This window comes from Cyprinodon tularosa, unplaced genomic scaffold (assembly GCF_016077235.1).
Source record: "Cyprinodon tularosa strain WSP-4 unplaced genomic scaffold, ASM1607723v1 ctg262, whole genome shotgun sequence".
NCBI classification, from domain to species: Eukaryota; Metazoa; Chordata; class Actinopteri; order Cyprinodontiformes; family Cyprinodontidae; genus Cyprinodon; species Cyprinodon tularosa.
This window is the reverse complement of record NW_024038966.1, coordinates 843473-858171: the sequence shown is the minus strand read 5'-3', so window position 1 is coordinate 858171 and position 14699 is coordinate 843473. Positions and strand designations below refer to the sequence as shown.

The 14699-nt window shown below is 37.6% G+C and overlaps 1 protein-coding gene across 2 annotated transcripts; it reads left to right on the top strand.

The window, feature by feature from the left end:
* Positions 1-257: 257 nt before the first annotated feature.
* On the top strand, positions 258-14396 carry pcyt1ba (phosphate cytidylyltransferase 1, choline, beta a). Of its 2 annotated transcripts, none has more exons than XM_038289055.1 (8): positions 258-485; positions 4584-4683; positions 7066-7182; positions 7282-7433; positions 10385-10463; positions 10559-10701; positions 12230-12418; positions 13611-14396. In XM_038289055.1, exons 1-8 carry the CDS (start codon positions 414-416, stop codon positions 13833-13835), a joined length of 1077 nt encoding a protein of 358 aa, XP_038144983.1. In that variant the 5' UTR covers positions 258-413; the 3' UTR covers positions 13836-14396. The 2 variants fall into 2 exon arrangements, with proteins under 2 accessions (XP_038144983.1, XP_038144984.1); XM_038289056.1 differs by lacking the exon at positions 258-485 and adding an exon at positions 2368-2520.
* The last annotated feature ends 303 nt before the right edge of the window (positions 14397-14699 follow it).

The following is a 14699-nucleotide window of genomic DNA, read 5'->3' as shown; positions in this document are numbered from 1 at the left end:
GCCTACCTAAATGTCTACTGACGAGGCTGATTTAAAGTTATCCCTGAAAAGATTCCTGACAATAAATAGATAATCTAAAAAAATTATTGTCACAAACAATAACAAGCAAGATGAATATTTTATCTCAATTGAGCGACTTATTTTGATATGTGGTCAAAAGCAGTTGCATATAAAATAGTCAGTTACAACTCCATACAATAGGAGGAGGGTCCAGGCCTGTCTATCAGTGAGATTATCTACTGTAGCGCTGCTGTGTAGACTGTGACCCCCTCAGTTGGGGCTGTGGGCAGACCAGCTGGACAGGGTGGGCTGCTTTTCTTCTGTTGTGCTTAAGAAAAACGGACATAATCCTTCATATACTCATAAAAACAACAAGGAATAGAAGACAGAAGTCATTTTACTGCTGGAGAACTATGGTGAAACAGCGGCGGGTCAGAGAGGCCCCCTGCTGTGCAGCTGTTTGTTGCAGAAGAGGATCATGGAGGGTGAGAGGACCTTATTTCTGTTATTATTAATAAACATTGTGACATATTATCAGTCTTAATAAAAAAAAAAAAACTGCTTCATTGTTCGATGCTTTTAGAGACAAGAAAGTCATCTATGGAGAATAAAGAACATAAACGTTTATAAGTGTTTATTTTTATAAGAGTGTTCCTCATAATAGAGAACCTTATTTCATGAAATCATTTTAAAGGAACTTAAACATGTGTTTTACACTTGACCTAAATCTTAAGCGTTCAATTGTTTTGTTTGTAACGTTATAACGCTTCACTCCACCAATCCCCAGAGTTCCTGCTGCTGGAGCGCGCGCTGATTGGTCCAACATGGGACGTCTCGCGCCTCTCCTCCGTCACCATAGAAATAGCGCAGATTGTCTACAAAGACAGACGCTCGTTTGCTAATTTTAATCGAATGTCTCTCAAGAAATGTAATCCTCCGGTTTCATGTTGTCGATTTAAAAAAACATTGTAATTATAACTGATTTAAATGTTTTAATCTATTTGCTAAATGTTTAGGCAAAATTCTTTTTGATAACAACAATAAATATAAAAGGAGCGAAGTGAGACCTCTTCCGTGCGGCTTTGTCTGCAGCAGTGAGACAGTAGGTGCGCCCTATTTATAAACCGGAGAGGCAATTTGGGTATAATAACTGTCTGATATACGCACATAACATACAAATCATAGGATTCTTATTCAGTTATAATGAGCATAAATCAAAGATTAACTTATAACTTATTTTTGTGGATGTTTTATAGGAGGAAAACACAAAAGCAAAATAAAACACTGCATCAAAATGGGTCAAGTGCAGTGATGTCAGTAGTACACACATTTGTTACTTAAGCAGAAGTATAGATACTGCAGTTTAAAAAAACTCTGGTAAAAGTTGAAGTATCAACCTTGACCTATTTACTCAAGTAAAAGTGAAAAAGTATGTGCTCCATAAACTAATGAAAGTATAAAAGTATAAAGTACCCTTTAAAAAAAAAAAAAAACAGCCAGATGCCACTATATGAATTGAAAGCTTAATTTTACAACTATTTCGAAAAATTCTTAGAGATAGGGCCAATGATGAGGGAGGTCTTGTTGGTCTACATCTCCCGATACGCTCTCACCTGTGTACAACCTTTCAGGCATTTCAACATCTTTTTCTGAATCCAACATTGTAGCATGGCATAGACAATTCACGTTTACAGTTTAAAGAACACCTGCTTGCTTCTGATGATTTCCTTTAGCTAACCATTGAGTGTTTGCGTGATATGACTCATCCAATTACCCTAGTTTTCACTAGATGTGGATGTCGCAAATGATCTGCATTGGATGGCGTACATGATGTGAAATAAATATTTGTAAACATAAACTAAAGCCAAGAATAATGAGTAACATTGTTTTAAAAATGTAAGGAATAGAAAGCGTGGATACCTATGTGAAAATATAATGAGTAGAAGTCAGAAATAGGAAGAAAAATAATATATAGTATAGATACCTAAAAAATTTACTTAAGTACACTAACTAAGTATTTGTACTTCATTACTTGACGCCTCTGGTCAAGTGGAACATTAAAAACTAATATTGCCTACTCTATTGCAAAGTAGGGGTGGTGCTGACTATTGACTTTTAGGAACACCAAAAAATGATGTCAATACAACTATTTCAGGTTGTGTATTCTATTCTATTCTAGCAACTACTGTGTAATAAGCTCAGATTACACCAACAGCTCTACTCTAACTTCCTTCTGCCATTCCTTAAAAAATAACTCCTCGTCACATTTAACTTGGTCACCCTCCGGCTGCCTGTAAAGGATTACACCCTGTGAGAAAAAGGGCAGGGAGGAGGAGGAGGAGGGAGTGGGAGAATAGAGGGAGCAGAGAGTGGGCGGGGAAAACAGAGGAGACAGAGTGGCCAGAAGAGAAGCATCTCCTCATTGATGCTGAGTCAGAAAACAGCTAGAAATCAGCTGCATCCCATGAGGCTTTGGGGAAAATGGAGGAGCTAGAACACACCTGCCCTCATCCTCGGACGGTAGGGTGGCTGTGTATTACTGTTTGGTTCTCCATCAGTCTGAGGAGACAGGGAAGACTGATTATATGTGTAGGTGTGTGTGTATGAAAGAGGGAGGAACGGAGACAGGAAGTAGAGGGGAAACAAAAGGGTCCTCCTTTATTCCCTGTTATGAAACATATCCTAGATGTATGTGCATGAGGGAGATGCTCAGAGTGCCGAGTGGACAGTCCTTGTTGTTGCTGAGGGGTGTCTGCCAAATCAAGAGGAATGCCCTGCTGAGTGATGACTGTCGCAGTGAGATCGTAGAGCCTCCCGTGTTTGGATCCTCTGCCTTAATACTCCTTGATACAAATCACCTTTTCAGTCCTTTTGTCTTCCCAAACCTTCATACCCCCATATCTTCTCCTCATCTTATATTATTGTAGGCAGCCTCTCTCTTTGCTGCCTGTGTTATTGCATGGCCAGTTTTTCTACAGCTTTAATCCTTCTTTATGCCAGATGTCCTATCTTGTGCCAGATCGGGCTTTAGAACGAGCACGCTCCGGCCACACGCCCTGATAGGCCTCTGCATACTCCTGATCACAAAGTTTAACCTTGGCCATCTGCTCTCTGTTAACTCAACAGTATCACTGTGCTGGAGGAATCAGAGGTAATAATGCCTCCTCCTGAAGGGATAATAGCTGCTGCTGACTGACCTCTGAGCTTTTTACTTTAAATCACATACAGAACAATATTAAAATAAATGTATCATTCATAGCAATATGACATTCCTAAGATAAACAAATGTGGGGGGAAAAAATCCATCCTATTTAATATAATTAAGTGTATTAGTTGTGCTAAAACATAATGAACAGTTGTTAAATATGGCGAGAAATCTATTATGCTGTGGGCTGTTCTCTCCTCTAAAAAGCTATATCAGGGTACATCATGAGTTCTTTGTAATGCTAGCACATTTTTAATGATGATTTTTTTTTTTGCTTTGTTTAGGACACTGAAAACAAGTCTTTGGTGGATCTTCCAGTAGAATAAAGATCCAAAACATGAAGCTAATTACACAGAGACGCAGAATAAACCATCCTCTGTGGCCACCAGACAGTTTTCACACAGAAATCCTGTAAAAAAAGAAGAAATAATCATAAATTAACATAAAAGAAGATTTTTGGACTAGGTAAAGAGCTTGAAATTTCAACCATTTGAAAGTCTACAGTCTTGTCCTATTGGCTAGAAGAGAAACACCAGCGTGGATAGTTGCCCATAAGTTATAGGTGTACCTCTAAAAGTATTTATAAAGGAGGGAAAGGATGCACAAAACATGTAGATAAGCTTCAGTTCGATACAAATGGAAAATTATTTGAATTAATCTATATTATAATTATTATACATTAGACAGTATCGTTTACATACTGGTACAGGAGGATTTCTGCATCTCTTGCATGTATAGATAGCCGGAAAAGCCTCACAGTTTCTGTGTGATTTAAAGTCTATTAAAACTCCAAGAGACAAATTCTGTTTTCCTGAAACCTGTCACCATTTCAGACTCTATTTTCGCCTCTACTCCTGTAGGAAGTGCTGACGTCAGGGGCCTGACTGAACCTGTTTATATGCTCTCTTCGTCCTCTCACACTCCCCCGGCTTTCTGCTCCATGCTGTTTCTCTTTAAGGGTGCGAATGAGAATGGGTGAATATTCCCAGCAGTCAACAGATGGCACACAAAACACAGGTTTCCAGGAGGGGATGAAACTGCAACACTTTGACCTTGATGAGATTCTTGGCACAGCCAGATAAATACCTTTCTTACCAGTTTCCTGCTGCAGAATCAGGGTGAACCAAAGCTTTTTTGTCCCTTCAGCACCATGCTAAGTTACATACACGTCCTGTCATTATTTGCAGTACATGCAGAGAGGTGAAAGTCAGTGATCAATAGCACTGAGTGCAGCTCTTTCTGCCTTGCTGTTGTCTCAGGGAGCAGAGTGAGCTTCAGCCGTAGTCAATACCTTAATTGCGGTTACTGTAAGTGGGAGACAAGTGGCAAACGGCCGTGCTCCAGGTTCTTCCTCTGACCCAGTCCCTTTCTGTCTCAGACTCTGACCGAGCCTGCCATCTTTGCTGCGGAGACCAGCTGCGACTGCAGCGCACCTCATGAGAAGCTCAGCATCGCACAAGCACGCAGAGGGACCCCAGGTATCCATTCATCTTCACCTTGATCCTGCTCGGTGTTCCCATTCCTCACTTTATCTCTTTGTGATATTCTCCCCTTTCTGAAGATTATATTTCATCAGCCGTATTCCTCCATAGAGAGTTCAGTGCAAAAGTATTCACACCTCTTTTCTTAGATTTTCTTACCTTGTAAACCAACTACTTCTGTTCTTTTGTGCTTTGGTTCCATGACTACCTTGTTTATGAGATATCTCTAAATATGTATGACACTATATTAATACTGTCCATTTAGTTTCTCTTGAGGATTTTAGGATCTAAAATAAACCAAATACATTAAGTGGAAGGGTCTGACTTGCTGTGCACCGTTTAAAATCTCTATCTCAGTTTAATTAACTCCAAATTAATTCAGTTATGGAAAGACTTTATTAAGTTTTTATAGTTAAGTTACAGTTTTTAGGTCACAGCATTAAATTATGAGCCAACAATGAGTAACTAGAGAACTAGAGAGTAGATGCAATTATGATTTTTTTTATTTATTTCTTTTACACATGACTTTTAGAGAGGAGTGACCTCTGTTTGACTACTTGATAAAAATACTTGGATTACTGCTTTTTCTGCAAGGGTCCTGCTTCACTGCACTGGAACATTGGGTTTTATTCATACTGACTGACCAAAGCTTTTTTCCTGATTAGTCAGTTTAGCAGCTCCATGAAACCTGGACGTTTTTCCAGAGTTATTCTCTTTCAGGCAGCTTAAGATGTTTTTTTTCCTTATCCGATGTAAGTCTCTTATCCTTCAGGTGTAGCAGGGTTATAACCAGCGCTGACTTGCAGATGTAAAATTTTGGAACATGTAATCTAGTATTTTTATTTTGACCAGCTTTTGTCAACTGAAGTAGAAAAAGTTCCCTAATCTGTTAAAGCTTCATTCTTGGTTAAAACTTTTAGGATTGATGGAAATCGTGGTTTTCTACAAATTGACCACTAGGTTTTTATGGTTAAGACTGAATTCATCTTGATATTTCACTAATTCTAAAATTTGTAATCAGATAATAATGTGACCATAGATAAGAAAGGTAATTTAGGATAGGTTAGCAGAATCACTAAACCTTATTTGGATTGTGTTTTAGCCCTACAATAAAAAGATCAGTACAATCCTTCTTCTATGATCTTATCAGAGAGGTCGGCTGTTATCATTGTCATTCGGATTTAATTGGAACTCTAAACTCTTTAACAGGAGATCTCCTTTTCTTAACCACCTTTATCTCCTGGGAAACATGTGCTCTCCTCCTCAGCTTCCCCTCTCTCTGTGTCATACCAAAACAAAATCCTGCCTCTTCTAACAAGCAACTGTTTCATTTACTTTTCTGTATTATCTGTATTTAGAAAAAAAAAATAGATAAATTAAACTTTATTGATCTCACAATGGAGAAACTAACTCTCTGCATTCAACCGATCCCCTTTGGGAACAGTGTGCCACGCACAGGGAGCAATCAGGGGTTAAGGGTCTTGCTCAGAGCGCCGGAGTGGCAGTGTGTGGGAGTGGGTTTCAAACCCACAACCTTAGGATTTCAAGCCCTATGCCCTAAGCACTAGGCTGCCAATTCCACGTCATGCTTTTCATGCTTATCATGCTTTTATCTTTATTTCCTTTTATTCTACTTTTATGTTTTTCAGTTTTATTGTCTAACTGTTGTAAAGCACTTTGAACTGTCTTTGTACTGGATTGTGATATACAAATAAACTTGTCTTCCTTAACATGTACGAATATTTCTTTAATTATCTGTATCAATCACTAATGTGTTATTTGGATGCAATTTATGGAAAGGACTGTGATTTTTACAGTTAAAACTTTCAAACTAACTGACTTGCAATGATCCAGCACACTGTATCTAACTCTGTGTCATAGAAAGAAATCTGATAATGCAATGAAATCCATCACTGAACATTGGAAAACTGGAAGTTTGTGTCTTTCACATTTAAAGATTTTTCTGATAATAATAATACCATGGTTGACCTATGATCATTTCTCAAAAAAAAATTATCTAGGAAAAAGAAAGCAGAATAAAAGGATTGCAGCCTTTAAGCAATATGACAAGAATGAGTCACAATCACTCAGCGTTTGGTACTGAATCTGCAATCCAGGAGATTTCAGAAATCTTAAAACTTTGCATAAACTTGATAGATATAAAAAAAAATGAAACTTATAAAATATTTATTACTGAACTCCGAGAAAGCATAGATATACCTGGAAAAAAAAAGATCTAAGCTGCAAACTTTTTTTTATCATTTTCTTAAGATTCCTTAATTATAATTCTATATTTTCTTATTTTTTGAGTCTTCATCAGCTTCACACAAACATACGCTTCTTCTGTATATCTGCAAATTGAATATTATTTACTTTCAGTCGACCGGCCAGTCAGAGTCTACGCAGATGGCATCTTTGACCTGTTCCACTCAGGCCATGCTCGGGCCCTCATGCAGGCCAAGAACCTGTTTCCAAACACCTATCTCATAGTAGGAGGTAAGACGGGGCCACAGACTCAAATTTGACAAACGGATTAATTTCGATCCATGTTTATTTCTGTGTTCCTGTGATTTCTCTCCATTTCTCATGCAACAGTGTGCAGCGATGAGCTGACTCATAAGTACAAGGGCTTCACAGTCATGACGGAGCACGAACGTTACGAAGCCCTGAGGCACTGCCGCTACGTTGACGAAGTTCTTAGAGATGCACCGTGGACGCTCACGCCAGAGTTCCTTGAGAAACACAAGGTGCATTTGTGAGCTTAGGCTTTAAAACAAAAAAAAACTTGACTAGAAATAATTTTATTCGCAAACATTTCAATTTAGTTTATTTTAACTTTATCTGATCTATTGCTTTTCCTTAGCTGGAAAGTTAATTTAATTGTTAATTTAGATTTAGCTGGTGTAGTTCATTCTATATTCATTCATCTTTCTCTGTGTTTAGGTACTTTATATTGGCAGTTAGTTGTTGTTTTTTTTATCTTTGATACAGACCACTTAAAACAGTTTGGTAGAGTCAGTTAAAAGCTTACTAAAAAGATGCATAACAACAGTCCTCACCAAAGACAGAACTCTTTAAGCACGATTCAGGAGGACTGCTATTGATGAGTGAAAAGAGATACTTATGACTAAAATCCTCTCATGTCTAACTTCCAGTGGTGGATGAAGTACTCAGCAGTAGTACTTGAGTCAAAGTATTGATACTCATACTCAAAACTTACTTAAGTAAAAGTTAAAATTACTAGACCTGAGTAACTGATCAACATTGATCTTCACTGTGTTTCAATTATTCTAATATTTTTGTTGTGCTCTTTTCTCTTAATTCTGACCTTCCAAAAATATGGTTAATGCTTCATATAGTACTTCTACAGTGTACATGTGTTGCTACATGGAGAGAGTGGGTGGTGTGGGTGTTTTTTTTTTTTTTGTCTCGTTTTGTTTTGTTTTTTCTTTAGGTTTCAAAAATAAGAAAAAAACCATGGTACATTGGAAGTAGATTTTATTTGGACATATGTTCTGAATGAATATATATATATATATATATATATATATATATATATATATATATATATATATATATATATATATATATATATATAGCCTATACAAAAAAAAGAAAAAGTTACTCAGTCAAACATCTACTCAAGTTAGAGTATTAAAGTAGGGCCTACTTGTTTTTGAAACTACTACAAGTGTAATTTTCTAATATCAGTACATTTCTGTTTATTTTTAGAGTAATTTTAACGAACCTTGTAGCTTTGAGAGACCACCTAATGTATTGGCACATAGAACCACCTGCTACAGATTCTACACCACCTGTAAAGAACTTTAGCATAAAATGCTACAAAAACTTGAAGAAAGCTATTTTAATTATTGTTTCTTATTTAAATCAGACCAAAATGTCTTGATTCTCCTCATACTATCACTATGAAAAGACATTTAATTTTAATCTGTTGCAAAAAGAAACCGCAACTCTGCTTTGAGAACTCATCCTACTGAACAACTTGGCCACATGGCAACAACTAACACCTTAATAAAAATTATAAGCTACAAATAGTGAGTTTCTCACATTTATCTCTAAGCAGTGGTGTCCAAATTCATTACTAAGGGTTGCTATTCTTTGCATATTGAAATTAAATTTCAAGAAAGAAAAAGAGCAAGAGCGGATTACAAAGCTAGGCTGAGCCAAAAGGAACATGTACCTAGCAGCTTCTAACCCCCAGAAAATTACTCAAGTAAAGATACTAAAAAAGTACAGTAATCAAGTAAATGTACTTTGTTACTTTTCACTACTGCCAACTTCAAATACACGCAGCACCTTGGAGAAGTGCTTATAGTCTCTGAATGGATGTATTTTGTTAGAATTTGAACACAAAGTAGTGGATAATTGTGAATTGGAAGAAAAACTTTTGCATTCAGCCCCCCACCTTTTAGCCTTTGCCGTCTCTATCTAGAAGCTAAGCCTTCGGTCTGTTGTTTAAAAAAAATGATTTAGGTTTAGTCAGACTGAATTAAGCTTTTTCATGAAAATCAATTTCCATGTTTGACAATTATAGAGGTGAAGGGGTTGGTGCCAAGGCCGGGCATAGGGAATGTTCCCCTATTTTTGGGCTGGCCCAAGACTGTCATAATGTAATTATAAATGTTTTAATTTATGATAAGTTATTTAATGTTTTATTATATATAACAAATATAAATTTGCCAAATTAAAATGTAATTAAAGGATTTTTTAAAAACATTATATCCACCAAAACAGTGATACACAGATACACAGTTGATTTTTTTTGTTTTAATATTAAATGCATAACCCTTATTTTTACCAGATATTATTTTTAAATATTTGATAGATTTATTTTCTCTATATATTTTCTTTTTAAACAGCTCAAATTGTGTATTCTGTATGTCCCCTGTTAAGCTACATGTATTCGGTTGTTGGACGCAACAACCGAAAATGCCTGTGGGCGTTTTTATAGACCCGGTCCAGCCCCATTGGTGCCTGTTATAGTCTGATAGTTGGATTTAGCTCTAGAATTATACTGGCCCATTCAAACACATAACATAAACGTCGATGGTTATAACCAATTATTGCGGATTCACAGTAAAACACAGCTCACCGGTAACATGTCTCCTTTTTTAACTAAAATACGACTTTCTTAGTGGAAAGCCATGTTTTATGTAAAGTCAAAAATAAATGATTGCTTCTGAGTGTATCCAGTTATCAAAGGAGATCAGGGAAGATGATCATGATGGCGCTTAAATGATAAAATTCTGCAAGAATGAAAACAAAGAGTGATCAAACCCTTCTGCTCTTGATAATAAGGAGGTTAGCCGATCTGAATGTTTGTCAAAGAACAGGATAGCAAATGTAACTTTTCAATTAACACTTAATAGATTGCTGTCTCGTTATATTTTGTGAAGGCGATTGATTGAATTGAATGTCATTAACAGTAAAGGAGGTTGAACAGATCATTTTCCTTCCACTTCCAAATTTTTCAATACTTGGTTGTGTATCAGATAATTCCCAGTAGGATAAACTAAATGTGATGTTAAAAGAATACTTTTGCAGATTGCTTCATGTTATGCAAAGCTAAAAAGCTCAGCTGCATGCCCGCTTGACTTCTTCTCATGTTATTGATTTATTTTATGTGCCCGTGTTGTGTTTTCTGCCATACAGTATGTGTCCTTTGGTTGTTTTCCAGATCGATTTTGTGGCTCATGATGATATCCCGTACTCATCAGCGGGGACCGAGGACATTTATAAACACATCAAAGAAGCAGGTCAGGCGGTTTATCTGCAGGGATCACAGCAATCATGTTCCACATTTCCTCCGTAAATGAGCCTTGGGCTGCAACAGCATCTGTTTGTTCACCAGGGATGTTTGTCCCAACGCAACGGACAGAGGGGATCTCAACCTCCGATATTATCACCAGAATTGTCCGAGACTATGATGTATACGCCCGACGTAACCTGCAACGCGGCTACACAGCTAAGGAGCTTAATGTTAGCTACATCAAAGTAAGACCCCTTAGATCCTTTGCAGTGGCATAATTTCAAAACCGTGTCCTTATTCCTGATTTAGGAAGAGGGAAAAACACCAGTGAGGATTGGTTTGTGAGCAAGAAATTACATGAGCATTTGTACTTAAAATGATTGGCACTCATTTGCTGTCACTTTTACAAGAGCGATAATTTGTAATGACTTTGGGTGTAATCTATATTTAGGCATATATACATAAAATCAGTCTAAAATCTTTTCATGGGGCTCACACTGCTCTATATCTATTCCTAAAAAAGGGGAGTGAACTTAAAAAACCATCAGGGTCAGGATTGAGTGCCCCTTCCCCAGCGGCGCCTCCAGAAATGTTTCATAGGTGCCACCATAGTGCCACCCCAAGATCTTAAGTGGCCAGATAGGGCCACTAAAGATCTTGGGGTGGCACACTGAAACTAAAAGCCATCATTTCAGGGTTTTAATCTACTATTGTAGTAAACCTGTCTGTAGAAATCATAAAGACACCTACTCATATCTCGGTTTATTGTGTGATTTGTAATGTTACGTCGCTGTCTGTGCATAATGGGATGAAATACTACTACATTTTTCACTGCCCTTCCCAACAATTTGCCCATTCATCAAAGTGCTTCTATCCAACAGATTAATTTAGCTACAATAACATAGAATTTTCTGGGAGATCAACATTTTTCAGTGAGTTTTCAGTCGACCCTTGGATCTGTTTCCCCAAAGGACTGAAACTTGCTCATAGGAGGCACACTTAGGAGGCATCTTCATTAGATTAAACCACCTAATCTGAGTCCTTTCATTTAGACCTCTACTCTATATCTAAAGCTGTGTCCAGAAATTCTAAAAATGAAGCCTATTTCTATCATTTATATTCAGATCTCTTGCATAATATAGTTGCGGGGCGACAGTGGCGTCGGAGGAAGAAGTTTACCCTGTTGTTGATTCAAGCCACGGCTTCAGCTTTCAGTGTCGTTATGTCCTTGGGCAATACACTTCACCTGCATTGCTACTGATGGTGGTCGAAGAGAATGGTGGCACCAGTGTATGGCAGCTTCGCTTCTGTCAGTGAGCCCAGCCCAATGTACAGTAGCTTACCACCATCAGTGTATGGGTGAATGACTGAATGTAGTCTAAAGTGCTTTGGTCAAGTCCTCTGACTTGAAAAAGGGCTGTATAAGTACAAGCCATTGACCATAATCTGTATCTCATTATGATAAATGAGGTTCCATTTTTGGGCCAGCTCCTTATCCATCACAACAGACATGACTAGAGCCTCCATTTCTGCAGACAAACCTTCAGATCATCTATTTGACCCCCTGCCAGTGAGTCCAATGCAAATAAGAAGAATCAAACAATATTCCAGGATGTAAAGCCTGAATAGAACTTTTATTTCTGAGCTCAGTTAATTTTGGATAGAAGGACTAAATTGTGAAAGGTTTGTAACTCTTCAAGCATTTATGTCTTTTCTAAACTTTTGATACATTTTTTTCTGATTTGTTTTTTTTTTTTTTTTTTTGCCCCAAAGGAGAAAAAGTATCGACTACAGAACCAGGTAGATCGCATGAAGGAAAAGGTTCGAACTGTTGAAGAGAAGAGCAAACATTTCGTATACCGCGTGGAGGAGAAGAGCCACGATCTCATCCAGAAATGGGAAGAAAAATCTAGAGAGTTTATTGGCAACTTCCTAGAACTTTTTGGACCCGATGGGACATGGGTAAGTTAAGCTTGATACTGTGTGACATTATGCAAAAAGGGAGGCAGATATCCTCCAACTTATGGTAAACCAAAAACTAAAACCTTAATTTGTTGAGTTTAAACGCTTTGTTTCTTACTAATACTCATTGTCTTCTGCTTATCAGAGACATGGGGCAGCAGTCTCAGTAGAGACTCCCAGACTTCCTTCTCTCTGGGAGGCCAGCGGTGTCCCAGGGCCAGCCGAGCACTGTGCAAAAACAGAGAACATGCATTTCTGATGTCCTGGCTAATTTCCTTTGAGCTCTCAATGAGGCCAAAAAAGGAAACATGTTTCTGTAGAATATAATAAAACATTTATCTTCACTGAACCTAAATGTTGTGAATTAATCTTTCAGAAGCAGAAAAAACAAAAAGCTATTTTTTTTATTCTTTATGCTGCTCTAACAACACCAATTTTTATCTTACCAATATAGCTAACACTACTGCAGTCCTGCCTCCTCTTAGGGCAGAGCTCTGCCTCATTGTCCTTTTGTTAGCTGTAATGTTAGAAAACTAAATTGAGGCCCTTTAACTTAAACAAGTAAAGCCCAAATTAACTTATTCCCATCAGTGAAATGTTAAGGACAGAGGTGTCTCTCTGCAGTCTTGATGCTTTGTTTGTTGAAGTGTGCAGGACACCAGTTTAGAGCACCATCCTGCTCTCCAGGAATATGCAAATTAAACCTAGTGTGTTGAACCAAGGAAACATCCTAAAAATGTGGTTTACCAGGACAATTTTGACTTAAACAGCCTATTTGAAACAAACAGATAACCGAGGGGTATATACATATACATTTTTGTGTGCGTATAATTCTTACACTGCAAAAACTATCTAGAAATAAGCAAAATGTCTTAAGGTAAATGTATTTTCCCTTAAATTAAGCAGGTAAATAAGGTGATTTTTGAGTATTTTTACTCTTAATATAAGATAATTAGATAATACCCACTTGAAATAAGGCAAAGCAAGTGTTTTTTTTTTTCTTATTTAAAAATTAAATTGTGTTGTTCCATTGGCAAAGTGTGTCACTTACCTCCTTTATTTAGGAAAAAAATGCCCTTATTTTGAGAAAGAAAATATATATGATAATTACCCAGACATTTTACAGCTAATCATAGAGCAGGTAATCGCCATGTATTGCTCTTGATATTCTTCTTCTTTTGCTTCTGAACAGAAACAAGTGTTCCAGGAACGCAGCGGCCGGATGCTGTCCTACGCTCTGTCGCCCAGAGAGTCGCCCTGCAACAGCCCTCCGCGTGAACTGTCCCCCCTGCGCTCCCCCTCCCCTCCATCGCCCCCCGCCCGCTGGTACAACGCCCGGCCCTCGCCCCCCAACTCCCCCAAAGGAGCCTCAGCCTTGATGAGCAGCATGAGTGAAGGCGACGAGGACGAGAAGTAGATTAAAAAAAGCAGAAACGTTTCACTTCACGGTACACTGCCTAGGAACACCTCACCAAAAAACACTTTTCTCCAAACGTCGGCTGGAAACAGAACCAGGTTTCCTTAAAGACGTTGCAGATTTGCAACGCTGACACTGATCAGTGGAATACAAAAAAAAGCCATGATTCTCTGGGGAGCAGAGCAGAGAGAGATGGAGGAAAGGGAAGGAAAAAGATGTGGATTTATTCTATGTATTCAGTGTCACTGTTTTTTATACAAGAACAAGAACTCTGTGCAATACCTGTAAAGAGGACTTTCTTTGGTTTGTCCAGAACCAATAGACACTGAAACCAATTGCTAACATCACTGGATTGTTTCTTGTCATGCTTTTTGTCCTTATTTTGTAAAATGCCAAGCTTCTTTACAAATTCCCTTTAACATACAAGTAGGCACTCATTTCAAGACACCTTTTCCCACAATGTTACATTGGAATAACAGAAAAAGACACTGCACACAACCCAGACACATTGTTATTGTTAGTTTAAACCATTTTTGTAAATAAAACAAACTGTACTAATAAGATAATTGTACTTTTTAAGTACTTGAAAAATAATTATTGCTCAAATTTAAAATCTACATAAAAATATATTAGAAAGCCTGCTAGATATGCATTAAAAAAAGATAAATAAATCATGTATTTTATTTGCTTAATCTTACCCTTCAAAAAGCAAGGCAGTCCAGTCATTAATGTGCATACATTTATTCAGTGGGGATCAAATCCTAAGTTAGGGAGAATCTGTTTTCAACAAAATCACAGCTGGCAATTTCTCTTATCCCGCTTGTCTTTCTACAACCGTGTTTCCAATACATACGCATGTATTCT

What these genes read in the sequence shown, in the direction of transcription:
- pcyt1ba (XM_038289055.1), top strand. Translation starts at nt 414, where the DNA reads ATGGTGAAACAGCGGCGGGTCAGAGAGGCCCCCTGCTGTGCAGCTGTT. An exon ending in GCAGAAGAGGATCATGGAGG is followed by an intron (nt 486 to 4,583) that starts GTGAGAGGACCT and finishes TTTCTGTCTCAG; the next exon opens with ACTCTGACCGAGCCTGCCAT. An exon ending in TTGGACCCGATGGGACATGG is followed by an intron (nt 12,419 to 13,610) that starts GTAAGTTAAGCT and finishes GCTTCTGAACAG; the next exon opens with AAACAAGTGTTCCAGGAACG.